Source organism: Saccopteryx leptura, chromosome 7 (assembly GCF_036850995.1).
Source record: "Saccopteryx leptura isolate mSacLep1 chromosome 7, mSacLep1_pri_phased_curated, whole genome shotgun sequence".
NCBI classification, from domain to species: domain Eukaryota; kingdom Metazoa; phylum Chordata; class Mammalia; order Chiroptera; family Emballonuridae; genus Saccopteryx; species Saccopteryx leptura.
Genome location: NC_089509.1, coordinates 51,018,135 through 51,045,055, shown reverse-complemented (window position 1 = coordinate 51,045,055; position 26,921 = coordinate 51,018,135). Strand labels below are relative to the sequence as shown.

Below are 26,921 nucleotides of genomic sequence, written 5' to 3'. Positions count from 1 at the left end.
AAAAGGGTATGTAAAATGACAAAATAGGTGTGACTTTCAAGCAAATTTTCAAATAATGATAAAATAGAAATACTATGTTCTTCTGAGGCAGTTTTCAAGAAGGCATTTCATCTAGGCAGATTCAAAATAGGCTCATATAAAAATAAAAAGAGAGACAAAAGATTGATTACCCTAGAGGTAGGGAAATGGAACTGATAACTTTTGAAGTACATTTAAATTCACTCATTCTATGGTTTAACACTGGAAAGTATATATATTAAAAATAAAAGATTCATCTCAAAATAATCATAAGCTTCCTTAGAGTGAAGTCTGGATTGAGACCCTAAGAGAAATTATTACACTAGTTCTCAGGAAAATAATATTTGGGCTTGTTTAGTCACTGTAAGTCTACTAGAGCATCTCATTATAGTAGAATTCTAAATCAATGTAATTCTTGTCTATACCAAGCTATCTATTCTTAGGTTTTTTACATTGTGGTCATTAACATTTTCTTAGTTAGTGGATATCTTAAATTATATCTAAACTACAACTTTTACACTTGTTCCATACTGTAAACTCACTAAAGAATGGTAATTTCCCCATGCAATGCCATTTCACACAACTAATTGGAATGGAAAATTCCCATTTGCTTCAGTTAGAGATCTCTTTCTATTTAATTCAGTTTTGTGAGGAAATGATGGAAAATTTAAAAAGAGTGGAATAATAATATATGACTGGTTTTGAAATTTCTTATTATATTTTCTATTGTTTTAAAACAAATAATATTAATTTTACAGGTAGTTTGTGTTTGTGATCTTTGTGTGTGTTGTATCATTTGTAAATGACCATGATAATGTACTAGCATTTATTCCTTAACTAATTTACTTTATTCAGCATGCTTATCATGTGCACTATTTTGACCAACTGTGTATTCATGACTTTGAGTAACCCTCCAGACTGGACAAAGAATGTAGAGTAAGTAGGAATGACTTCTTGCAAGAGGAATACACACTCAAATTCTCTAAAAGTTCCTCATGGTTATAGTCTGACTTATGGTTTCCACTTTCTGAAGTCAAACTAAACACTTCTAAGAAAAAATTATTTTTGTAATATGAAAGAAGATAAGAAAAGTTATTAGGCGACTTCTGTGAAGTATTTTTTTCTAGCGAATTCAAGATAGTATTTGTTTAAAAAAGGTTATAAATAGTATACAATAACATAATTTCTGCATTAGATCAACATAATTACTTAATTTATGTCACATATAAGGTTATTCATGATAAAGAAACTTATTTTTTAGTGAAACAAAGATGTTTAGGTTATATAAGCTATTGATGTATAGTGTAATACAATAATTAGGTATTTAGTTTAATAAAAAATTATCATTTTATTCTTACAGTTTATAAAGTAAATTCCAATGAGTATGAGTTATTTTGATAAATACTGCCACTTTTATTTCTAACTATTTTTATAGATTTCTATGAAGATTTATTATACCATCCTTAGCCATAATTTGCCAGTGATTTAACATGTTAAAGGTATTTTTATACTAGCCTGGAAATGCTTCCTAGAAAACATGTTAGTAGAAAATCCAGTTTTTGTATTGAAGCAAGTCATTTAACAAAATTTTCAGTTACAACTTATGATTTACCGGTTAACAAATGAACATATCTATATAAAACTATTCTGTATGTACTTTTCCCAACAGAAATTATTGCAACATTTAAATATGTATACATCTTATTTTTTAGACCATTATTAAAAGAAAGATAAAAAAGACACATGACTATTATGACTTGAACATGCAGGTCTCTTTTTTAAAGTCATTGTAGAGTTGACTATATCCATTATGAAAATAGTCTTAGCCTTACAATTGTTTTTTACTTACATCTTTCATTGGGAAAGTTATCACATGTTTTCTGATCAATTATCTCTAGCAGAAAAACAAGCAAAATATTAGCAGTTAGAGCAAAACAAGCAAACAAACACCCCACGAATCACACAGTGCAATGGAAAGAGAAGCCAACTCAGTTCTGACATGAAACAGAAGTCATGATAGTAGAAACAGTCCCTGTACAAAGAGGTGGCATACACGGATATGGCCTGAGGACCATATTGCATAGTACAGTAACGCATTTCTATAGACACCATAATTACAAGGAAAAAATAACCTGGACAGAATCATCTGGAAGATTAGGAGCCTAATGGACACAGAGCCAAGAAAGGACCAAGTTTCCTTGATTCTCACTTACATGTTCAGTCTAGCTTGCTGATAGAGACTTCTGAACACCTGTTCTCTGCAATCTGTCTCAGATATTAAACTCTAGGGCTCTCCTTCCTTCAATAGCTATCAATACCATATACTCCAAATATCTAAACAAAATTTCTTACTTTTCCAAAAAAAAAAAAGATTAGAAGTAGGGACTTGAATCTTATTCTTAAGAACTGAAAATTACTTAGAATTGTGTAAATATAGACCTTAAGGCACTAACCATTAATATAATAAATAGAACATACATGTAAACTATCTCTGATGGCCTTTTATAAGGCCTGCTATCTCTCCAAATAGAAATGTCTTGATGATTATGTACAATACACAAGGACTCAAACTAAAGCACAAGTATATGTAAGCTTGACATTGCAAATTATATCTCTTCCTAATAAAGTCAGCTACTTCATAATAAGTAAAGAGAGCCATTGTACATTAAACATATTCTTTTTGAAAACAACTAAATTGGTTAAAAATGAAGGAGGAATGTTCTTATGAAAATTAGATGTGAAGATTTCTGCACACATTTTTCTCTGATTGTTTTGTTCCTCATAGGAGAATATTTTCTACAGAAAACAGTACAAAAATAACACTCCTAATGTTTTTCATACACAAAATTCCAGTAGGCTGGAAAATAAAATGTTTTTCAATAAGAGTAAATTAAATCTTTGTGGGTTGGATAAAATAATCTGAAGAATAAACTTAAATTACACTTTTCAAAAGAACACAGTGTTGAAAAACAATTACTTCAACTGTTTGGGGGAAAAACAAAAATAACTTATATTGTCAACAGTCAGAAAAAAAGGGCTAGAAATGTACTATATCAAACAGAAAGTGGAAAAGTCTTTCACCATTTTGGAGGCTGAAATTTGAACCTGAGCATGTTTAAGTGATCTGGCCTTAGTGCATAGAGATAGTAGCTGGTACAAGGTTAGGTTCAAGAATTTTTTCTATGAAATTTGGGAATTGTGTACACACACACTTAAATACTAATAACTTGGAAAGTTTCTTGCAATAATATATCTATATATAAAGATATGCATAAAGAGAGAGACGAAGCAGTTTTATACTTCAATGCCTGACTGATAAGTCTATTTCTTAGATTGGACATGAAAACTATCTCTACAAATAATTCTAATCATTAAGAAATTTGAGTAAAATATTTTATTATAAGTAAACAACACTAAGAAATGTTACCTTTATGGGTGTCCTGTCCAATGAGGGAGACACCAGCTATATAAGGCTATTAAAACTTGAAATTTAGCTAGTGTTAATGATTGAAATGATAATATTTTAGATATATTGGTTAAATAAAACAATATAAAAATTAAGTTTACTTGTTCCTTATTTCTTATTTGGTTACTAGAAATTTGAAAACTAGCCTGACCAGGAAGTGGTACAGTGGATAGAGTGTTGGACTGGGACACAGAGGACCCAAGTTCAAACCCCGAGGTCACCAGCTTCAGCGTGGGCTCATTCAGCTTGAACATGGGCTCAAGAACTTGAGAGTGGCATCGCTGGCTTGAGGGTGGGATCGTAGACATGACCCCATGGTCGCTGGCTTGAGCCCAAAAGTCACTGGCTTGAAGCTCAAGGTCACTGGCTTGAGCCCAAGGTTGCTGGCTTAAGCAAGGGGTCACTCACTCTGCTGTAGCCTCCCGGTCAATGCACATATGAGAAAGCAATCGATGAACAACTAAGGTGCCACAATGAAAAATTGATGCTTCTCATCTCTCTCCCTTATTGTCTGTCTGTCCCTATCTGTCCCTCTCTCTGACTTTCTCTCTTTTTCTGTCAAAAAAAAAGAAAGAAATTTGAAAACTACCTACATAGCTTGTGTTATATTTCGATTAGTGTTGTTTTAGAAAATCAAGTTTGATCATTGATAAAACACATGAAGCTATTATTCTAAAACCTAAGTGGTAAACATGATCATATTCATATTTTTAGAGAAGATATTATTTCTTCAGTTTAACTTTTTACTCAGGCATGTAAGATTAATTAAATTGGTAGATTTTTATTTATTTGGGTTTTTTTTTTGGTAAATGGTAATAGAAATAAAATTTTAGTGAATTGAAAAAACCACAGAAAGATAAGATTTGCTATATTTGAAAACATCTATGTTAACAGTACAAACAGAATGCTTAATTTTTATTTGGATGCTTTTCCTAGGTACACATTCACTGGAATCTATACCTTTGAGTCACTTATAAAAATCTTGGCAAGAGGATTTTGCTTAGAAGATTTTACGTTCCTTCGTGATCCATGGAACTGGTTGGATTTCAGTGTCATTGTGATGGCGTGAGTATTTCTGAAAAATTGTTAAGCTCAAAGGAATGAAAATAGTTGCAGTATAAATCAGGTTGCTGTGGCTTATTTTAAATGTAGAGTATGCTTACAGGCCAAATTAATATGCTTTATATATATTTAAAATACATATTAGAATACATATTGCAAGGTATATTTCTGGTAAATAAAAAAAATGTAATATAGTCTTCCACTTCATCAAAATGAAGTTATTTGCTGGCTATAATTAAATACTACCAACTGTACTTTGAATAGCTTTGCAAACAAATTTGTTCACATTAGTGAAAATCGCCTTGAAATAAAGCAACAAAATTTTATTCCTTAGAAGAAGCTTTTAGCAGATGGCACCGTGAGTTCTAGAGCAATTCCATTTGTTAAACTCAATGGGCTTTATATATCAAACCCAGCTTTCATTCTTTATTTAGTATAAATTTTGCCAAAACTATCAGTAACTCTGATTTAATTCTACAGGTATGTAACAGAATTTGTAAGCCTAGGCAATGTTTCAGCTCTTCGAACTTTCAGAGTCTTGAGAGCTCTGAAAACTATTTCTGTAATTCCAGGTAAGAAGAAACTGATGTAAGGTGGTAGGCCCCTTATATCTCCAACTTTTCTTGTGTGTTGTGTTTGTGTGTGAACTCCCTATTGCAGATATGTGACAGAGTTTGTGGACCTGGGCAATGTCTCAGCGTTGAGAACATTCAGAGTTCTCCGAGCACTGAAAACAATTTCAGTCATTCCAGGTGAGAGTGGGTTAAACACTGAGGCTGACTGAACATACTGTAATAATACTGAAGTTGAAATCATACTTATAACTTTAGCTGTATTGCTCATTATTCTTGTTTGTCACCTTCAAGAATGCTAAATGATTTTTCAAGGTAGTTCAGTTCCTAAAATTTTAGGAATTGCATACTTATCAAGTCAGCCTTTGAGTTTAACCGAGATTGCATGAGAAGTCTATAAGAAAATACGAGTTTTGCTCTCTTCCTATTTTTTTTTTGTTGTTGCATTTATGATGTAAAGTTTTCTTCTTTACATCATTAAAACTGCTTTGCTGCCCTGGCTTTACTAACTAATTTGTATTGTACCAGTCATTGCAGTTCTGTTTTGGAAATAGAATGTTTTAAGAGAAATGATTATTAAACAGCATGCACATGGCTGTTTTTATCATTTCAAAATTATTTTCTTCTCGAAATCACTGATACATGGAAGGTAGTATAAAGAAAGAGTTGGAAGGACATAGCCTCTTTAAACACAAAATCTAGAATAAAAAATAATTGTAACTTTTTCTCTTCATGTTCATGGCCGCATGTAAAACCACACAGGCACAAAACTTCCTGCCTAGCTATTTACACTTTCATTTTTAACCTTCAGAAATAACACTATTCATAAATAAAACCTGCTCTTCATCCATTTCTCAAACCATCTGGCTGTCCACAAAGCTTTGATGTCTAAACAGCCAAATAAATGTTTGTGGGGAAAGAGAATGTATATGACTGTTAAGAGGACATTGTGGGTATGGCATGCTTTCTCAGCTGACCTATTGTTCTCTCTCTTCAGGTTTAAAGACTATTGTGGGGGCCCTGATCCAGTCTGTAAAGAAGCTTTCTGACGTCATGATCTTGACTGTGTTCTGTCTCAGTGTGTTTGCTCTAATTGGTCTGCAGCTGTTCATGGGCAACCTGCGGAATAAATGCTTGCAATGGCCCCCAAGCGATTCTGCTTTTGAAAGCAACACCACTTCCTTCTTTAACGGCACAATGGGTTCAAACGGGACATTTGTTAATATAACAATAAGCACATTTAACTGGAAGGATTACATTGATGATGACAGTAAGAAATATTGCTACACTGTTAACCTTAGCTGTTGCTGAATGAGTTTCCAACTATAAATAGTTGAGATTGTGGGTGTGAAATCATATTTGTAAATACACTTTATTGGTGTCCAGTTTGGAAATAACTGAGACAGTCAAATGCCTATTATTCCTAATGTCAATAGAATTTACATGAAATAAAAGTATATTCTTTATACTAACAGGTCACTTTTATGTTTTGGATGGACAAAAAGACCCTTTACTCTGTGGAAATGGCTCAGATGCAGGGTAAGAAACAAGTCTTTTTTTTTTAAGATATTGAACACTTTGAAAAAAAGCAGATAAGAAAAAATATTGAAAAAAGTGATAAGATAAGAAAAAAGTGTAGCATTATATGTATATGTATATGTATATGTATATATATATAATAAAGAGTGATGCTACTTACCTAGGAAGTACCTTCTCTGTCTTACTGGATTGCTGTCAGTTCTAAACTCATAGGCATTATAACCATCCATTTGGGTGAATGCCTTTTCTGCAAAGTTTCATGGTTAAGATGTACTTGAAGCATAGAAGTACATAGTCTATCTTTTCTATAAATGCTTTAGAGTAATTTAAGAAATACAGAAAATGGAAACACAAGATAGGCAGCTTGATGTGGATATGTGTTAGTGGGATAAGTTTTCATGTGGTTGAAAAAGGTCCAGTTTTCATGGTGCAAGCCCAGTTGGGAAACTTACTTTGAGAGACTTAATATTCTTGAAATAGCATGAAATCTTGTGTGCAAAGATGTTTGTCAAGGGCATGTTCAAGACTGAGTCTGCATACTTAACAGTTCTTTTTGGTCACATTCTACAATAACAGATGCTGCAATATCTTAGTCATTCTGTTAGTCTCTCATACTTAACATATTTTTCCAGGAATATTGTAAATTAATTTTAAGTCAGGGTAGAGGGAGAATTTTTTAGAAGCCAAAGAGGAGGAATAGTGTGTGCTAGACCACAGAACTTATAGAACATATTTTGAATCATCCTAAAAAATTAAAAACTGGTTTAGCCATAAAGGTCTTCGTATGTTGTTGAAAATATGTTATAGTCTAAGAGCTGGAGCTTAGGAAAGATTATTTTTTCCTGATACTTTCCCCAACCTTTGTTGGTAGAGTGTAGTAAATAAGAGCATAACTTCTAGAGTTCATAAATATCTGGACTCAAACCCAAACTCCACCATTTACACACTCTTTTATCTTGAAAAAGTGTCCTAAGCTCTCTGTATCTGAGATTACCTATTTCTAAAATAGGGAGAGTAATATCACCTGTCTCTTATGGTTGTTATGGTGACTAATTACTTAATACACAGAGGGCACGTGGGCTAACACCTGGTCCATCATAAGCATTTATTGCATGTTACCAATTATTTTTATTATTATAGTTAATGTAAAAGACTAAATAAAATTTTGAGTAAGGTTGATTAATGCATACTTTATTCCTATTAAACGATAATAATCACTTGTTTTTATGAAGTACCTACTAAGGGTTAGCTAATTTATATGGTAAAATTGATAGCTGCTTTGCTGTTAAAAATCAAATAAAATTTTTAAAATAAAACTAGTTTTCAGTAAAAAAAAATCAAATAAAATTTTAAACATATATACCCAAATTCAAGACTTCCTAAAAGGCTAGAGTAATTAGAAATAATAAACATATAGATCAATGGAACAAAAGCGAAACCAAAAGAAAATAGACTCATACAAATGTAATCAGCTAATTTGATAAAGAAGAAAATGCTACTCAATGGAGACAAAGTTTTTTCAAGAAATGATGCTGGAACAATTGCAGAGGCATATGCAAAGAAATGAACCTAGATACAGCTGTTACACCTTACACAAAAATTAACTCAAAATCAACCACAGACTTAAATGTAAAATACAAAACTATAAAACTTCTTCAAGAATACACAGAATAAAATTTATATGACTTTAGATTTGATGTTGAGTTTTTAAAAGTAATGCAATCCATGAAAAAAAATTTTGACTTTCTTAAAATTTAAAATTGCTGATCATCAAAGACACTGTAAAGGAAATAAGAGGAAAACATTCACTGGGAGAAAATAGTTGCAAAACACAGATCTAATAAAAGACTTGTATCCAAAGTATACAAAGCACTAAAAACTTAACAACATGAAAACAAATAACTCAATTTAAAAGTAAGCAAAAAATTTGAACAGATACATTACAAAAGAATATATACAGATGGCTCATATGAATATAGAAAATGCTCACAACCATATGTCATTAGAGGATTGAATATTAAAACACCAATGAGTTACTCTACCTATTAACTCCTGAAGAAAATGCAATACAACAGGAATTTTCATTCATTGCTGGTGGGAATGCAAAATAGTACAATCATTTTGGAAGACAATTTGGCAGTTTCTTACAAAATAAACACAGTCTTATATAATCCAGCAATTGCCTTTCCCCTATTAGATATTTAGCCAATTAATTTGAAAAATTATGTCCACACAAAAACCTGCTTGTGAATATTTATAGTAACTGTATTTATAATCACAAGAAATTGGAAGCAATCAAGATGTCTTTTAGTACATGAATGGATAAACAGACTGTTGTGTACTCATACAATGAAATATTATTCAGTGATAAAAAGAAATAAGCTATCAAGCTACAAACAACAGTGATGAAACAAATTCATATTAATATATAATAAAGTAAGCCATTCTGGAAAGGCGATATTCCATATGATTTCAATTACATGATGTTCTGAAAACAAACAATAAAGATGGTAAACATCAATGTTTTTCAGGGGCTCAGGGAAGGCAGTTGGGTTATGCACAAGGAATCTTTTAAAGGTAGAAAAAAGAGACTATTCTATATGATTCTAGAATAGTGAACATTAAACATTTGTCAAAACTCATGGAATTTTACAGCTCAAAGAATGAACAGTGTATGCAAATTTCTAAAATATCATTTGTGGAGTTGGGGGACCCTAGGTTAAAATACAGGAGGGGAAAAATTATCTAAATATGTTTCAACCATATAAAATAACGTCACTGAAGGAGGTGAGGAATTAGGTGTTAATCTAAAAGCTTGAAATAAGTAGATACTATAAGACTAAAGGCAGAAAGAACTATACTCCAGTTGATAAAGTTGTTTCTCTTGATAGTATAAATTAACAATCCTGAAATAATTATGCATACAGATTAAGTATATAGATAGTAGATGATAAAAGCCAGGCTTCTTACTTTTAGAGTGAGAGGTTAAAGATAAGCAAAAGAAGTTACAAGGGTCCTGTGATAATAAAACAAAGTTGGAGAAGAGCATGACCTCATAGTTAGGCTAATTAAGCACAGATGCTTACATATAGAAATATATATATGCTATTAGAAACCAAGATCTGGGGCTAAGTGTGTGTGTTGTAAAGATGATGTCACTGTTTCTAGGGTAACTGACAGAGAAAGGAGGTGTATGTGTGTACACGTGCAAATGCACACTTATTTCTTGGTTTCTAATACTGTCCTCCAACAAAGGAATGAGGACTCCTTGAAAAATTGGCTGATTCTAGCACTGGGGAAGGGAATATAAAAGATGTTCACGGAGCATCTTGTAGTTGTTAAAAGTAATAAACTGCTGAAAAACAAAAACAAGAAAACTCACACATAGCCATAGAGTTATGTCAAAGAGATACAGGAATCAACTGAAAGTTCCCAATGGCCAAAAACTGGAACAATCTTAACAATAAAATAAAATATAATTGGATTATAACAAAGTAGAAAATGAATATCCATGAGTTTATACTTACATAAATAAATGCACTAATAGATAAGTAAGCAATAATAAACAAATCTCTCATGTAGAAGAATTTCAACTAAGTTATCTACGTACTGTTCTCTTAAAAAGGTTGATCATGACTCACTTCTTTGTATGTGAGAGCTGCACCTAATGATTTTATTCGAAAGAGTGATTACAGAAAAGGTTAAATTTATAATTGAAGAAACCTGACAGAACACGAGACTACTAGTCACATGATGAAAATTAGCATCAACAGTGATAAGTCATATTGATAGTTTATACTCTTCTTGTGATGCAGTGATAATGATACTTTACCTCTCTTGTCTTCCTCCCCCAAACCCATAACCTAATCTAATCACACACACACACACACACACAACAGACAAAACTCAAAGAACATTCTTCAAAACACCTTCAAAACTGTCAAGGTCATCAAACACTAGGAAAGTCTGAGAAACTGTCATAGCCAAGAAGAGTATAAACAGACATAATTACTAGATGTAATATGGTATCCAAGATGGGATCTTGGAAACATAAAAAAGGTGTTAGGAAAAAAACTTAAGAAATCTTAATAAAGTAAGGAGACTGATTAATAATCATGTATCAGTATTGATGGAAATATATTATGTTAATAATACGGGCCTGACCGGTGGTGGCACAGTGGATAAAGGGTCAACCTGGAATGCTGAGGTCGCTGGTTCAAAACCCTGCACTTGCCTGGTCAAGACACATATGGGAGTTGATGCTTCCTGCTCCTCCTCCTTTTTCTCTTTCTTACTCTCTCTCTTCTAAGATGAATAAATAAAATTTTTTTTAAAAAAGATGTTACTAATATGTAAAACTGGACATAGGATGTATAGAAAGTCTTCATACTCTCTTTTCAAATTGTTGTAAAATATAAATTTTAACTTAGAAAAATTTACAAAGTGGTTGGTGAAGAACCTCATTACGTGTTTCCCTACCCTTTGGCTCTTTTATGGCTTCTCATTTTTAATTGTTGATTCCTGCCACTTTGAAAAGAGCAGAGTATTAATGGCATCAGAAAAAATGTATATGGCAGCTGCCTTTCTGCCATTCTAAATGTTCATAAATCTAACTCCTTTTACCTAAATTTTTTATTGGTTTCCTTAATAAATTTCATCTGATAAGAGTTTTACTGTGAGCAATTATATGAAGTGTTTTGGAAATGAAGGGCAAGAAAATTAATCAAAGACAGCAACTTTGGGTTTTGGTAATTTCTATAAATTAACATTGATTAAAATAACAATAATTGCTATACTGACCTTAACTCCATTTCTCTCTCTTACAGCCAGTGTCCAGAAGGATACATCTGTGTGAAGGCTGGTCGAAACCCCAATTACGGCTACACCAGCTTTGACACCTTTAGCTGGGCTTTCTTGTCTTTATTTCGACTCATGACTCAAGACTACTGGGAAAACCTTTACCAACTGGTAAGTGATATAGTCCATCTGGGCTGCCATAACAAAATACCACACCTGGGTAGCTTATAATACAGTGGTACCTTGACAAAGAAGTTTAATTAGTTGCATGGCCAAGTTTGTGACTCAATCTTCTTTATCAAATCGAATTTCCCCATTTAAATGAATGGGAATGCAATTGATCCACTCTGCCCCCCACAAACCACATGAATTTTTTGTTTTATATGCTTTTAAACAAGCAAATATACTTTATAAATAACAAATATACACACACACACACACAATAAGAGAGAATGTAAAGAAATAAACTGGTTTATGAAGTGTATTTACCTTCAAGGTCAGGCGAAGATGCTGGTGGAGGGGGAGGAGACTGGCGGAGGAGGGTTTCATTTCATGCACTATCACTTAACATAACTTACTCTCTACACACTTAACGCTACATTAAATTGCAAAATTTAACTTACACACTACGTATGATATGTAACTTTATTGCTAAGCTTAATTACTATTTTTTTACTTTGCTAAATCATCATTGTATGGCTTCCTTCTCCTTCTCTGCTCTTTTCAAAACTTTTTGGTGCAAAAACCCCTTCTCCAGCAATATTAGTGTAACAGTGGCCCTTCCCAAGCAGAAAGGTAATTAGCAATTTCACAGACAGCTGCCCAGCGCCATTTTAAACAATAAAAGTGAGCAAACTCAGAAAATACAAATTTTACAAACTCATTTGCCCAACAATCATCATTTTTTTCACTGACTTTTGGCTTTTTCGCCACACTTTCATCACTTTCACTTAGAGGCTGTTTCAACAAAAACCTCTGCATAGGAGTTTGCTTCTTCCTCCCTTTCGGAACGTTGGGCAGGTTATCTAGTGGAGGGCGCGGAAGCGCATGATTCAAATATCTGCTCGTGACTTAAAGCAAAAAATCCCACAAGTGACTTCCTATCTCTCAAATTGCTTGTGATTTAAAGGGCTTTTGTGTCCAGGTACCACTGTAACAGAAATTTATTGCTTACAGTTACATAATCTAGAAAGTGCAAAATCAAGACACTGACATGTTCACATTTTGGCCAGAGCCCTCTTTCTGGTTCATAACTGATACCTTCCTGCAGTGTCATCACCTGGTGAAAGGGGCTAGGGAACTCTCTGGAGGCTCTTTTGATAAGATATTAGTCTCATTCATGTGGGCTCCACCTTCATGATCTAAGCACCTCCTCAAAGCCTCAACTTCTGATACCATCATACTGGGCATTAGGATTTCAACATATGAATTTTGGGGAGACGGAGCAATCATGCTTGTGATTGACTTTCATGAACCTATGTGAAGTAACAAATATGGATACCAGCTTTTAACTTTAAAATACAGAGGAGAGTCCTGTTTAAAGCAAGTGTGTCTAAGATCCCAATTGTTTATTCAGTCAATACATATATATTGAGAGCTTTCTATGTGAAAGACCTTCTGCTAGGGTTTATGGAGGATGCAAAGAATGTTTTCAACTTTGAGTTTATAATCTAGTTGTAGATAGGAAAAGAGCATGTGAAAAGAATTTTAAAATTAATTATAAAATATTTTTAATTAGACCTGTGATTTGTTGGGACGAGAAGAGAAGGGAGGAAAGATGCTAGTTCTGGGTGGTGTGAAGAGTAGGCTGCTGTGGAAGTGGAACTACATTGAGAGGAATTGAAATCAGTGTTCTCACCTGCAATATGGCTCTGCATTTTGGACTCTTAAGAATTTTAGTGAGGCTCAAATATGTATCCAATACTGTATGTACTAATTTGAAATGCATATGTTCTTGATATCAAATGACACTACAGTCAAACCTCCTTTTGTATGTGTGCATTTAGTGTATGCATTTTAACACTATAAAATCTTGGTCAAAATACATTGGATGCTAAAAAGCATTCACCTTCTGACTAATTATGATAGTCAGATCTTTATAGACATTATATAAAATACTCATGAAATGATCCCTGTCTTCTCCCTAGACATTACGTGCTGCTGGAAAAACATACATGATATTTTTTGTTCTGGTAATTTTCTTGGGCTCTTTTTATTTGGTGAATTTGATCCTGGCTGTGGTGGCTATGGCCTATGAGGAACAGAACCAGGCTACCTTGGAAGAAGCAGAACAGAAAGAAACTGAATTTCAGCAGATGCTTGAACAACTTAAAAAGCAACAGGAAGAAGCTCAGGTACTGAGTGATAATAAGCAAAGCTTTATTATCATTATTATTACTATTACAACTATTACTATTATTATTAAAGTTTTAAATAGGGCTATTTCTGTCCAGCTGGAACTGGAGTTTCATTTGGTGTACAGGCATTCTCATTAGAAAAAAATAAATCTAAAATTGTCTCTGAAGTTGGAGTGAAAGAAACTTTTTAGACATTATATATAAGAAAATGAGCTGGGGGTAGAAAATACATTTGGGATCAGGCTAACCATGTAATTATCTCATGAAACCTGAGGGGAAGTCGATTGTCAGTTTAATGTAAAAAAGATACATAAAAGTAATATTTCCAATCATTGTGTCTTATTATAACATTTGAGGTTGTATTCTGAAGTTAATTAATCAAAAATGTTAACAAGAAAACTTTATATACACCCACTCTTCATTATCCTTTGGGTTTTCTGTAGCACTAACCATGTTTCCTGCAGCCCCTATAATGAGATCAGGAAGGCATTTGCTATTAAATTCTAACTTTAAATTCTCATTAATATTAAAGGCTGTTTCGTGTACGGGCGTAGTGAACGGGATATTTATGTCTTAAGAAGAAGAGACAGAATAACAGTTTTTGATTAAAAGGAAAACAATATACAGTTGTCCCTTTCCATGATCGCAGTACACTTTTGTGTTCTCACTGTATCACAGATTTTTTGTTTGTTTGTTTGTTTGTTTTTTAATTGGTGTTTTTGGATTATTTCCACTTAATGTAATTTTGATATGTTTGATTTTAGGTCTGCTATTATTTTTCTGTTCATTCATTTATTTATTTTATTAATTTACTGTGTTTACATAGATTCTAGTGTCCCCCCAAATACATCCTCCCCTCCCTCGTGTTCCCTAGTACATCCTCCCTGTCTCCCTCCCCTTAACGCCCAATCCCCTTCTCTCCAGGATTTGCTTTTCTGCTCTCATCCCATCCTATCAGCCTATCATCCCCTTTCCCTCTGTCTGCTTTCCTTCTGGATCCTTTGATCCCGCCTCTCTCTCTATTCTGCTCCTTAGTTCATCTTGTCCATCAGATTTGTATTGCAGATTTAAAAATTGTATTGCAACTTTTCACTATGTTGTGGAATTTTGCAATATATAACTATATTTATGTATTTACTATTTTTGCAGTAAAATAAGCATTTTCTAACCCCAAAATTGAAAACAATATAAAAAATATTAATTAAAACATATTAGTATTCACTGGTGAGTACCCATATAGAATTTTATATGTTGGTAAAACTACATAGGTTTAAGAGTGTAGAAAGTGATTAAGAGCACTGAAAGTGTTTATAAGAGTGTGGGACAGCCTGACCTGTGGTGGCGCAGTGGGATAAAGCGTTGACCTGGAAATGCTGAGGTCGCTGGTTCAAAACCCTGGGCTTGCCTGGTCAAGGCACATATGGGAGTTGATGCTTCCAGCTCCTCCCCCCTTCTCTCTCTCTGTCTCTCCCTCTCCTCTCTAAAAAAATGAATAAATAAAAAATCAAATAAATAAACCTTAAGATAAAAAAAAAAATTAAAAAAAAAAAAAAGAGTGTGGGACAGAGGGAAAGGGGATGATAGGGTGGGATAAACCTGAAGGGAAAGTGGGAGGGTGCAATAGGGAGGGGGGCAAGGAGATGTTGAGGGGAATATGGGGGAGGGGGGATGCATTCGAAGTGACCCTAGAATCTATGTAAACACAATTAATTAAAAAATAAAACAAAAAACTTGTAGGAAAGGTTAATAACAGTGTGGAAAAGGTTTATAACAGTGTGGGGAGGTTTTATAAATCCTTGAAATATATATAAATAATAAAATAAACATAAGGTGACTACTTCATGAATTTTTGCCTATCACGGGGATTTCTGAAACCTAACCCCCGCAATAGATGAGGGACAACTGTAAACTGAAAGGTAAATATCATGGAAAGATATAGTGATGTCTAATTTATATCAATTACAGTGCTTCAAAAACATCTGCCAACATTTGGTATACTAAGGTTTATTGACCATTATACTAAGTATCTTATTGCTGTTTTGTTTTGCATTTTCTTTATGACTAATGATGTTGAGTATCTTTTCATGTTCTTATTTTCTATATGTACAGCTTTTATTGAGAAGTAGATAATCAGATCTTTTGCCATTATATTAGCTGAACTATTTGTTTTCTAATTATTAAGTTTTGAGTAGTCTTTATATACTCTGGGAATAAATCTTTCAGTCCTTTGTGATATGTATGATATGTATGCTTTGCAAATATTTCCTCCCAACCTGTTACTTGCCTTTTCCTTCTCCTAATGGTACATTTTAAAATAAAAATTTAAAATTTTTTTAATAATTGAATTTTATTGTGGTGACATTGGTTAACATAATTATACAGGGTTCAGGTGCCCGATTCTACAACACATCATCTGTACACTGTATTATGTGCCCGCTCCCTCAAGCCAACTCTTTGCTCATCACCATTTATCCCCCCATACTCTCCTCTCCCTTCCCCCTACCCCAGCAATCACCACACTGTTGTCTGTGTTCATGAAGTTTTCTTTTTTTGTTCAATTTTTTGCTCTATCTCTCTTGCCCAACAACCCCAACCCTGACAGCTGTCAGCCTGTTCTCTGTGATGAACCTGTTTCTATTTTACTCATAAGTTTATTTTGTTCATTAGATTCCAAAAATAAGCGGAATCATATGGTACTTGTCTTTCTCTGACTAGCTTATTTCATTAAAATAATGCTCTCTAGGTCCATCCATGCTGTCATAAAAGGTAAGATTTCCTTCTTTTTTATGGCCAAATAGTACTCCATTCTGTAAATGTACCATAGCTTATTTATCTATTCATCTATTAATGTGCACTTGGGCTGTAGCAATATTTTTTCAACTATATCTCCTTGGGCAAAGGAAAGGAGAAAAAAGATAAACAAATGAAACTACATCAAACTAAAGAGATTTTGCACAGCAAAGGAAACCATCAACAAAATGAAAAGACAATCCAGTGATAAATCTGATAAGGGGTTAATATTCAAAATTTATAAAGACCTTATAAAACTCAATACCAAAACAAACAAACAATCCAATTTAAAAATGGGCAAAAGACATTACTAGACACTTCTATAAGAGGACATACAGATGACCAAAAGACATGAAAAGATGCTGAACATCAGAACTAGTCATCAGAGAAATGCTAAATAAAAACCACAATGAAATATCACCTCACACCTGTAAGAATGGCTATCATTAATAAATCAACAAACAACAAGTCTGGTGAGTGTGTGGATAAAAAGGAACCCTTGTGCACTGTTGGTCAGAATACAGATTGGTGCAGCCACTGCGGAAAGTAATATGAGTTATCTCAGAAAATTAAAAGCGAAACTTCTCTTTAACCCAGCCATCTTACTTCTGGGACTATATCCTAAGAATCCCAAAACAGAAATTCAAAAGAATGTATGCACCCTTGTATTCATTGCAGCATTATTCACAATAGCCAAGATCTAAAAGTTTTTAAGTTTGATGAAGTACAGTTTATTAAACTTTTTTTGTTTGTTTGATCATGATTTTGGTATTCTATCTAAAAAAAATTTTTGCCAAATCAATGTCACAAATATTTTCTCCCATTTTTTCTTCTAAAAGTTATATAGTTTTGTATTAAGGTCAGTGGCCCATTTTAAGTTAACTTTTGTATAAAATATAATTTATGTGTTATCATTTTGTATATACATATCTAATTATTCCAGCACTATTTGTTGAACAAAATATCTTTCCTCTACTAAATTGTCATTGAAACTTTGTCAAAACTCAGTTCTCCTTATGTGAGTGGGTCTATTTCTGGATTCCATCATGTTAAATTGACTTGTTTGGCTCTTTTTACACCAATCTCACTCTTTTAATTATTGTAGCTGTTTAATAAGTCTTGAAATCAGAGAGTGGTAGTTCTCCAACTTTTTTTTTCTAAGATGTTTGACTATTCTAGGTCCTTTGTAGTTTAATATGGGCTTTAGAATCAGTTTGATAATTCTAGTTTGGACAATTTCTATTGCTGTATCTTCATCCTTTTCCCTGAAGTGTCACATCTCCCATTAATGCCACCCAGTGTATTCTCCATCTCAGACATTGCAGTTTTCATTTTGAAAGGCTTGATTTACATCTCTTTTACAATCTCTTTTGTTTTGTTTCTAATGTTTGAGCACACACAGAACACTAATAATACCTGTTTAAAATCTTCATCTGGTAATTCTAGCATGTATTATATATATTGGTTTTAATTAAATCTTTTCTTTATTATTGGTCCTCTTCCTGATTTTTTTACATTCCTGAAAATCTTCAATTGAATTTCAGACACTGTTAATTTTACCTTTTTGTGTGACGAATACTTTTGTATTCCTATAAAAATCCTTGATCCTTTTTGGGGGGACATAGTTACATTACTTACATAGTTTGATCCTTTTGCATTTTCAAACCTTTGGGCATTTGTTAGGTAGAACTAGGGCAGCATTAAGTTTAGGTTAATTATTCCCTACTATTTAGTGAATGAAGATCCTTATTTATCCAACATTTCATTCATTCAGTGTCTTTAAAACCATTCTTACATGTATTCTGTCTATTCTATTGGTTATTTCAGGAGAGAGAGCAAAACTGATTCCTGTTACTATTTCTTGGCCAGAAACAGAAATACAAAAAAAACTTTTGTACATAATGACTTTTTTTTTTTTTTAGTGAGAGAGACAAACATAGAAAGTGAGAGAGATTAGAAGCATCAACTTGTAGTTGCAACACCTTAGTTGTTCATTGATTGCTTTCTCATATGTGCCTTTACCGGAGGGCTCCAGCTGAGCCAGTGGCCCTTGCTCAAGCCAGTGACCTCAGGCTCAAGTCAGTAGTAACCTTTGGGCTCAAGCCAGCAACCATGGAGTTGTTTCTATGATCCCACGTTCAAATCACCGACCTGGGGACTTCAAACCTGGGTCCTCAGTGTCCCAGGTTGATTCTCTGTCCACTATACCATTGCCTGCTGTGGCTGTACTTGGTGCCTTTTGATATATAGTGATTCTTTTTGAAGATCTATGGTTCCAGATATTTGATGCATTATATGAATGACAGTATATCCATGGAATTTTTAATTTCAAAATTAGCTTTTTAATAATGCTGAGTTACTTTGACGGTACACAGCACATAGCATCAGCTTTTCTTTTTTTGAGACTTTTTTTTTTTGGTGAGACAAGAATTTAACAATGAATTGCTTAGCCGGTTACTCAGCCAAACCATACACTGAGCATATGCTGAATATTCTGGCTTTGCTGTCTTTACCTTACCATTGAGTATAGAAAAGTAACATGGTTAAATTTATTGATGTTATAAGAAGCTATAAATAAACTTGGTAATACTTGAATATTTTATAAAGTATATCTCATTTTTGCCAGAAAGTTTTAGGTACTTAAGAGTTTATTTCAGATATCTACAAATAAAATACATTCATAACATAATGAAGTCAAATAGTTATATATAAGGCAAAGGATTTCTTTATTTCAAAGTTTTAAACAAATGTCATAAGAAATAATATTCACAGATTGAATATAATTGTACTTTAAAACAGTGTATTATTTCATTACCATTTATAAAAACAGACAGAGCAATGTCCTTGAAAATGCTATGCAGACATAGAATACAGGAAAAAAAATATTCTGAAATGTATTCTTTAAGGTAAAATATGGCAACAATTAAAAGAGTATAAGCTTTTAAATTTAGAAATAAAAGTGCACTATATCTAATAGAAGTTTAAGGAAACTATTTACTTATTGAATAGGTCAGTTAAAATATGTCAGTTCTTGCCCTGGCCGGTTGGCCCAGTGGTAGAGCAACGGCCTAGCGTGCAGGAGTCCCAGGTTCGATTTCCGGCCAGGGCACACAAGAGAAGCACCCATCTGCTTCTCCACCCCTCTCCTTCTCCTTCTTCTCTGTCTCTCTCTTTCCCTCCCACAGCCAAGGCTCCAATGGCCCGGGCGCTGAGGATGGCTCCATGGCCTCTGCCTCAGGAGCTAGAATGGCTCTGGTTGCAACAGAGCAACGCCCCAGATGGGCAGAGCATTGCCCCCTGGTGGGCATGTTGGGTGGATCCAGGTCGGGCGCATGAAGGAGTCTGTCTGACTGCCTCCCCATTTCCAACTTCAGAAAAATACAAAAAAAAAAAAAAAAAAAGGTCAGTTCTCTTTAATAAAAGTCCCTTATTAGATTCCAGTGATCTAATCATGATTTGACTCAGATTTAGCTTCATATATACAAAAATTTAAACTGGTCCTAGGGTAACTGATCCCAGTGTTTTAATACCCACTTGGAGGGCACAGGATCAAACCAATTTTAGTTCCTCAATGACCAGTAAGTAGGCAATGCTGAGAAGAGGAGGGGCTTAGAGAGAGAAAGGGAGTGTTAATCTCCCCAGGAGATCGTTGTTGCCCCTCTATACCTTGAGTCTTGTTAACCACCTGTGACTCTTTAAAAGTTACTATTAATCAATGACTTCAGGAAGTCTAGCATTGGTTCCATTTTTATTTAGTGTCTGTTGATGGACCTCCTTATCCTAGTCATGGTTTAGATATAGAAAAAAATGGCATATTCAGCTCAGTGGACTCACAAATCAAATGCAGCTTTCAAAGATGGAGAAAGACAAAAGCCAACAAAGAAATAATGTTTTGTCTTCAATATACAAATTGTGTTGCCATTTAATTTGTAATCTTTAAATGTTTAATACTGCTTAGCATAGCATTTTCCATAGTAATGTATAGTGGTCTGATAGAAAAAATTTAGGAGTAAGCTTTAGGACAAAATTGGAAATGTTAGTATTTAAAAGCTCTAAAATAATTAAAGGTAGAATTGAAACAGATATAGTTAATGTCTTATAATTTTGAGTGAGATTTTAAAACTGGGTTTTATGTTTAAAATGAAGTATAATCATAAGTAGTCGTGTGGTTTTATTTTTAAAGACAGATACAGTGATTTATAGAGCTTATTTTGAATCAGCAGCATTGTAAGAAGAGGAAAATGTTTTTCTCTGTGTAATTATTAAGGACTTATTTATTATTTGTCATAAGAGGAATCCAGCAAGCCATCTGTCAAAGTAATACTATTAATCTAAATAAGCTGGACATTAGCCATGTCACAGAACTAGGTATAAACAGGTACACAGACAGAGGTGACAGGAAACATCTGCCTTTGAGGGATCATCAAATCACTGGAAGTGGAACAAGTGACTGATTTGAGTTGATGAGTGACACAGAAAATGTGTTGTGCCAGGAGGTTACCACTGTTGCCTTAGAAATCTGTTTTGGTTTTGAGTTATTTGTACAGTTACCCAGAATAGGTAGGGAAATCACACCTTATGCAAAACAAATTCCGGAAGTGATTTAAATGAGCATGAGTTTCAGGATTATGGTAAGGGAATAATACTACCATCACTTCCTTTGTTTCTATAATGACAAGCGAGACAATAAATGATTAACACTGTGTGTTATAGGTTTTTGCTTATGCAAAGTGGAAAGGTGAATTAAGGACTTTAGTTTGATAAAGAGGAATATATGTATATTCATTCTTTTTTTTATTAATTTTAATGGGGTGACAATAAATCAGGATACATATGTTCAGAGAAAACATCTCCAGGTCATTTTGACATTTAATTATGTTGCATACCCATCACCCAAAGTGAAATTGTCTTTCATCATTCTTTCAATGACATATATTATATATTTCCTATCTGTCAAACACAGTCAATTGCATTTCACTTACTACAAATAAGTCTTTCATTTATTAACTTTATTTTACATGTATCTATATGTTTACATCCATATTTTAAAAGGGTTCTTAATATTTCTCATCTTTTATCATTGATGTTGTTAGAAGTGATACTGATAATCAAGAATTTAAAAGAAGTCGGGCTATTCAACTATATGTAATTTTATAAATATCCAAATTCTGAATTTTTTTTCATTTTAATGCTAGAGATTATCTTATACTGAGTTTTAGGTCTGTATTTCTAATGAATATAGTCTTCAATATAAATATACTTGTTACAATTTATGTGTTTCTAATTCAACACACAGTATATTTAGTACTATATGTAGTACTATGGTTTCCGTCACTTAGATCATGTTAGAGAATTTGGCTCACTTTTTATTCATTTTCTTTAAGTTTAGATAGGATTCAGAAATGGAAGCTATTTAGAAGAGTTTGTTTCTCCTCAGGAAGGAAGAAACATGAAGTGCAACATGTTGTCTAAGGTTATAAATTAGTTTTATCTTTATTCTTTCCTAAAATACGCTTCTGTTATCTAGATCATTCTGACATAGTCTTTTATGAAATCTTGAAAAACCAACCCTATGTCTGTCCTGTTCTTCCCCCAACACTACCTCATTGGCTGAGACAACTGACAGTGTGATGCCTTTTTTCATCTTTATTCACCAAACAGTAACTGAGCGCTTCTGCATGTCAGGTGATGTCCTAGAAAATGCGGACAAAAACATAAAACAAATTTTTTATCTAACTTATAGTCTAGTAGAAACGATAAAACATAACAATAAATTAGAGTTGTTTGTATTTAGCAAGGACATATGTAAAGAGTTGAACCAATATTCTCATAATTTAATCATTTCCTCTTCCGTGACTATGTTTAAAAACAGAAATATACCTAATAAGAACTCAGCTTTGGTATGCACTATATTGTTTCATATCCTCTCTAGTCATGATTAGATCATTTCCAGTTTAAAAATAATATTAATATAAATAAAAACATTTGCCATGCTTTATTTCAGAGTTGACTGTTTTTCTTTAGCATGTATAGAAACTCAAAATGCTTAAGTATACTTAATGCTGAAGTATAGAAAAAAATATTGAAAATTTTCTCACAATCCCTTCAATGATTATTTTAGTACTTATTGACTGGTATGTTAACCACTTGTTATTATTTATAGTAATAAAAACATTAAAAAGTTTAAAACTAAAGATGCTATGTAGTAAATTAATCATATTAATCTCTGTGACTTACATGACCCCAAGGATATGAACTATAGTAATAAATATAATTCAAATGTAGTAAGATGATAAACTAACCAATACAGTCCCATTACTTCTATCTACAGGTAAAATAATAAACACTTTAAATACTTTGTGTTCACAAAAAAAAAGGAAAAAGTATTTTGCTCTAGATTTAAAAGGAGAAAAATGCACCTCAGTTGTTCACAATTACATGTGGAGAAATCAAGCCTATAAATGAAATGAAATAATAACCAGACCAGCAACAACCACTAAGAAACATTTGCTTTTAAAATGTATAATGTATTTTTAGAAGAATAACTGTCCCCTGAAATAAAGCTAATCTCAACAGAATTTTTTTAAAGGGCTTTACAAGAGATCTGCCAAAGTAGACTTTTCTTGCCTTAATGGATAGGCTCACATACAGCTTTATAATATATAAAATTGTGTCATTATTAAGGAGGCTATCTTGTAGTAAAACACAATGAAATGACCAGAAGGCTAAATTTTACATATAGTTAATAGTCATAAATGGCAACATTTGTACCATTTAACTGTTTTCAAAGTCTTATGTTGTAAATAGTGCCTCCCTTTATTTTAAACAGGCAGTTGCAGCAGCATCAGCAGCTTCAAGAGATTTCAGTGGAATAGGTGGTTTAGGAGAGCTCTTGGAAAGTTCTTCAGAGGCATCAAAGTTAAGTTCCAAGAGTGCTAAGGAGTGGAGGAACAGAAGAAAGAAAAGAAGACAGAGGGAGCACCTTGAAGGAAACCACAAAGGACAGGGAGACGGGTTTCCCAAGTCTGAATCTGAAGACAGTGTCAAAAGAAGAAGCTTCCTTTTCTCCACGGATGGAAACCGACTGACTAGTGACAAGAAATTATACTCCCCTCATCAGGTATGGTTTTCTACTAAGTGCTTCAATTCATTCTGTCCTTGCTACTGCTTTTTAATTGCTGTTTTGTTTTGGTATATTTTTTATAATATCTGATTTAAATGAGGGACAGTTAACTAATAGTTAAAGTTATTTATGTTTCTATCATAAACTATATTTAATTAGGACTTTTAGTAAACCATTAACTTTTAAATTAAGGTAATAAGCTTAAAATGTTGCAATATTTTGAAGCCATGTTTCTTGATCTTCTCTTTGGGGGGGGGGGGCAGTGAGGAGTGAAACCTATCAATCATACTTTTCAGGGAGACAGTTTTGCAATCTTTTGTTTATCTTTTTCCTTCTGAAACCCCAAATGAATTTATCTTCTTTACTTTCTGCCTTTGTTATCTATGGTTCTAATTGCAACATATATGTGAATCTTGAAAAGAAATGTCTCTGGATTTTGCCTTTACTTTCTGATAGGAGAAAGGCATGTTGTGAGTCTTCATTATTTTGATATGGTGTCATGCTATGATACATCAGAATGAAATTCTGACCTAAATGCTCTTGAAGAGAACTAAATTGAAGATGGTCTATTTTTGCTCTGATTTAATGTCAACTAACCAATTTTTCAGTAGATTTTTCAAATCAAAAAGGAAAAAAATAGTTTCTGCATTTTCTTTGTCAATAAATTTCTTCTACTACATAATTTGAAGAATAGTTATGAAATATATTATGAAATATATAAGCACAGTTATAACTTTGAACACTATTTGGTTCTATTAAAATTTTATATACAATGAATTATTAAGTGTTCTATCAGTAATCTGGGTCAGAATTATACTCCTTAAGATAATGTTGTTGTTTTTTTTGTTGTTTTTTTTTGTATTTTTCTGAAGCTAGAAACGGGGAGAGAGAGTCAGACTCCCGCATGCGCCGGACTGGGATCCACCCGGCACGCCCACCAGGGGCGATGCTCTGCCCACCAGGGGGCGATGCTCCGCCCCTCCGGGGCATCACTCTGCTGTGACCAGAGCCACTCTAGCGCCTGGGGCAGAGGCCAAGGAGCCATCCCCAGCACCTGGGCCATCTTTGCTCCAATGGAGCCCTGGCTGAGGGAGGGGAGGAGAGAGACAGAGAGGAAGGAGGGGGGGGGTGTGGAGAAGCAAATAGGCGCTTCTCCTATTTGCCCTGGCCGGGAATTGGACCCGGGTCCCCCGCATGCCAGGCCGACGCTCTACCGCTGAGCCAACCAGCCAGGGCCTAAGATGCTTTGAAGGATGCTCTATATAATTAAAATTAACTTAGAACAAAAAAGTGTACATTAAACAAAGAGTATAATGTTCTCCTTATATAGAACAAAATCTTTTTTTGGAATTGGAGTGGTAAGTACAAAACTCGTTGCTTAGCTATTGGTTAAGAGGAAAAGGAATACACAAGTTATCAATGGCTATATAATTTATAATTTATATTGAATGTGTAAATAAAATAAAAAATTATTATTAATAATTTATAACTTGAATTTTCATATTAGGACAAAGTAGTTAGTTTTCCACACAAATAAATTTATAGGATGAAAACCATTTTCCTAGAGGTATTAATTTGCTCGTATTAAGATATCCAAGAACTATCTTGCATAAATACAACATAAGGTAGTACATCAGTATAAAACATTTAGGTTTAATTTGCACCTCGATAGGACTAGATTTTTTTTTTTAGCTTAAACTGTCATTCTTGATATCTTAGCATTATTAAGATTTTTAGGAGTCATTCAGATTAGTAGTATTTGACACCATAGCATAATGATTGATGTCACAAAGCTTGTGTTCATATTTCATCCCCAAATTTGTTCTGTGACCTTGGTCGAGCCATTTTTACCATGTAAAAGTTTTGTAAGTTGAGGTAATAATGTTTACCTTAAATGGTTGTGAGAGATTAAGCAAAATATGGAATACTTACGTGACAAATAATATAACTATTATTAAGTTAAAATGGGTAAGTGAATTCCAAATGAAGGAAGCTAAAAATTTCAGTAGTCTTGATTTACTTACAAATATATATGCATAGTAATAATATTTACATTAATATATCAACGTTTTAAAACAGTATTTATCTACCATTGTTTCATCTTAGTGCTCAAATAAAAAGTTTTGGATTAGTTCATTCAGCTAATCAAAAAATATTTATTGATTATCTACTGAGTGGAAAAATAGTTCTAGTTGCTGAAAATACCTGACTGAACAAAAGGGATACAATTCACTGACTTCATGGAACTTTATATTAAAGGAGGAAACAGACAATAAACAGACAAATAACATATAGACTGTGTTGTAAAGTGGTAAGTGCTGTGGGAACAAAGAAATAAAGCAGATGGGGGGTCTAGGACACTAACTAGAGGTAAACATTTTAAATAAGGTGGTTTAAAAACTCACTGCAAAAGAGATATTTTAGCAAAGTTTTAGAGGTGGCAAAAGAAGAGGCCACCTCATGGCAGAACACACCAGGCTCTTTCAGCCCTGCTGAGTAGTGTGCCTGCAATGCTCTATGGGCAGCTGGTAGACCTGCGTGGAGTTGGCCAGGGAGATGTCAGAGTAGAGGGAAATGAGATGACAGCCAGACTTTAAATACTAAAATCAGAATCAGAATATATATATAAATTTTATATGTACTTCATTTTATATTTGTAGCTAGATAGTAAGATAGGTAGATTAGTAGGCAGATAGATGAGATGATGATGATGATGAAGATAGATAGATAGATAGATAGATAGATAGATAGATAGATAGATAGATGATAGATAGATAATAGATAATAGATAGATATAGATAGATAGTAAATGTTTAAAAAAATTAAAAGAAAAAGTCTATTCGCATTGATACTTACACACCTCAGTAAAAAGAAACAGAGTTAACTCTCATGCAAAAATATGCCAGAAGGAGACTAGAGTTTCTGGTTTAATAAACAAAGGACTCTCTCTGATGAGAAAGAGAATCAGTGAAGGTAGTGAGGACAAGAAGCATAAAATGGACAGGGTATATTTTCAAAACAAACGTATTTTTTTGAAAATGTCAAGGCAGAGAAGCCATACATTATTTTACTTTTAAATAGATAATACATGCTCATAACACAAAATAGAAAAATATGTTGAAAGGTGTACAATGTAAGGTAAATCCCCCCAAAGATTTTGTCTATGTTGTTTGGACACACTGAGACAATTTATTTTA

General features: G+C 33.3%; 1 protein-coding gene across 5 annotated transcripts in view; it reads left to right on the top strand.

The window, feature by feature from the left end:
• Positions 1 to 26,921, top strand: part of LOC136378242 (sodium channel protein type 3 subunit alpha) — a 144,796-nt gene that overhangs the window by 45,221 nt on the left and 72,654 nt on the right. For 3 of the 5 annotated variants that reach the window (XM_066344863.1, XM_066344867.1, XM_066344861.1), the window contains exons 5-12: positions 865 to 954; positions 4,421 to 4,549; positions 5,207 to 5,298; positions 6,116 to 6,388; positions 6,594 to 6,657; positions 11,484 to 11,625; positions 13,602 to 13,808; positions 23,431 to 23,721. In XM_066344863.1, the coding sequence (XP_066200960.1) occupies positions 865 to 954; positions 4,421 to 4,549; positions 5,207 to 5,298; positions 6,116 to 6,388; positions 6,594 to 6,657; positions 11,484 to 11,625; positions 13,602 to 13,808; positions 23,431 to 23,721 (1,288 nt within the window). Of the gene's footprint in view, positions 1 to 864; positions 955 to 4,420; positions 4,550 to 5,026; positions 5,119 to 5,206; positions 5,299 to 6,115; positions 6,389 to 6,593; positions 6,658 to 11,483; positions 11,626 to 13,601; positions 13,809 to 23,430; positions 23,722 to 26,921 lie in introns of all 5 variants that reach the window. The other 2 variants (XM_066344864.1, XM_066344862.1) reach the window with 1 other exon arrangement.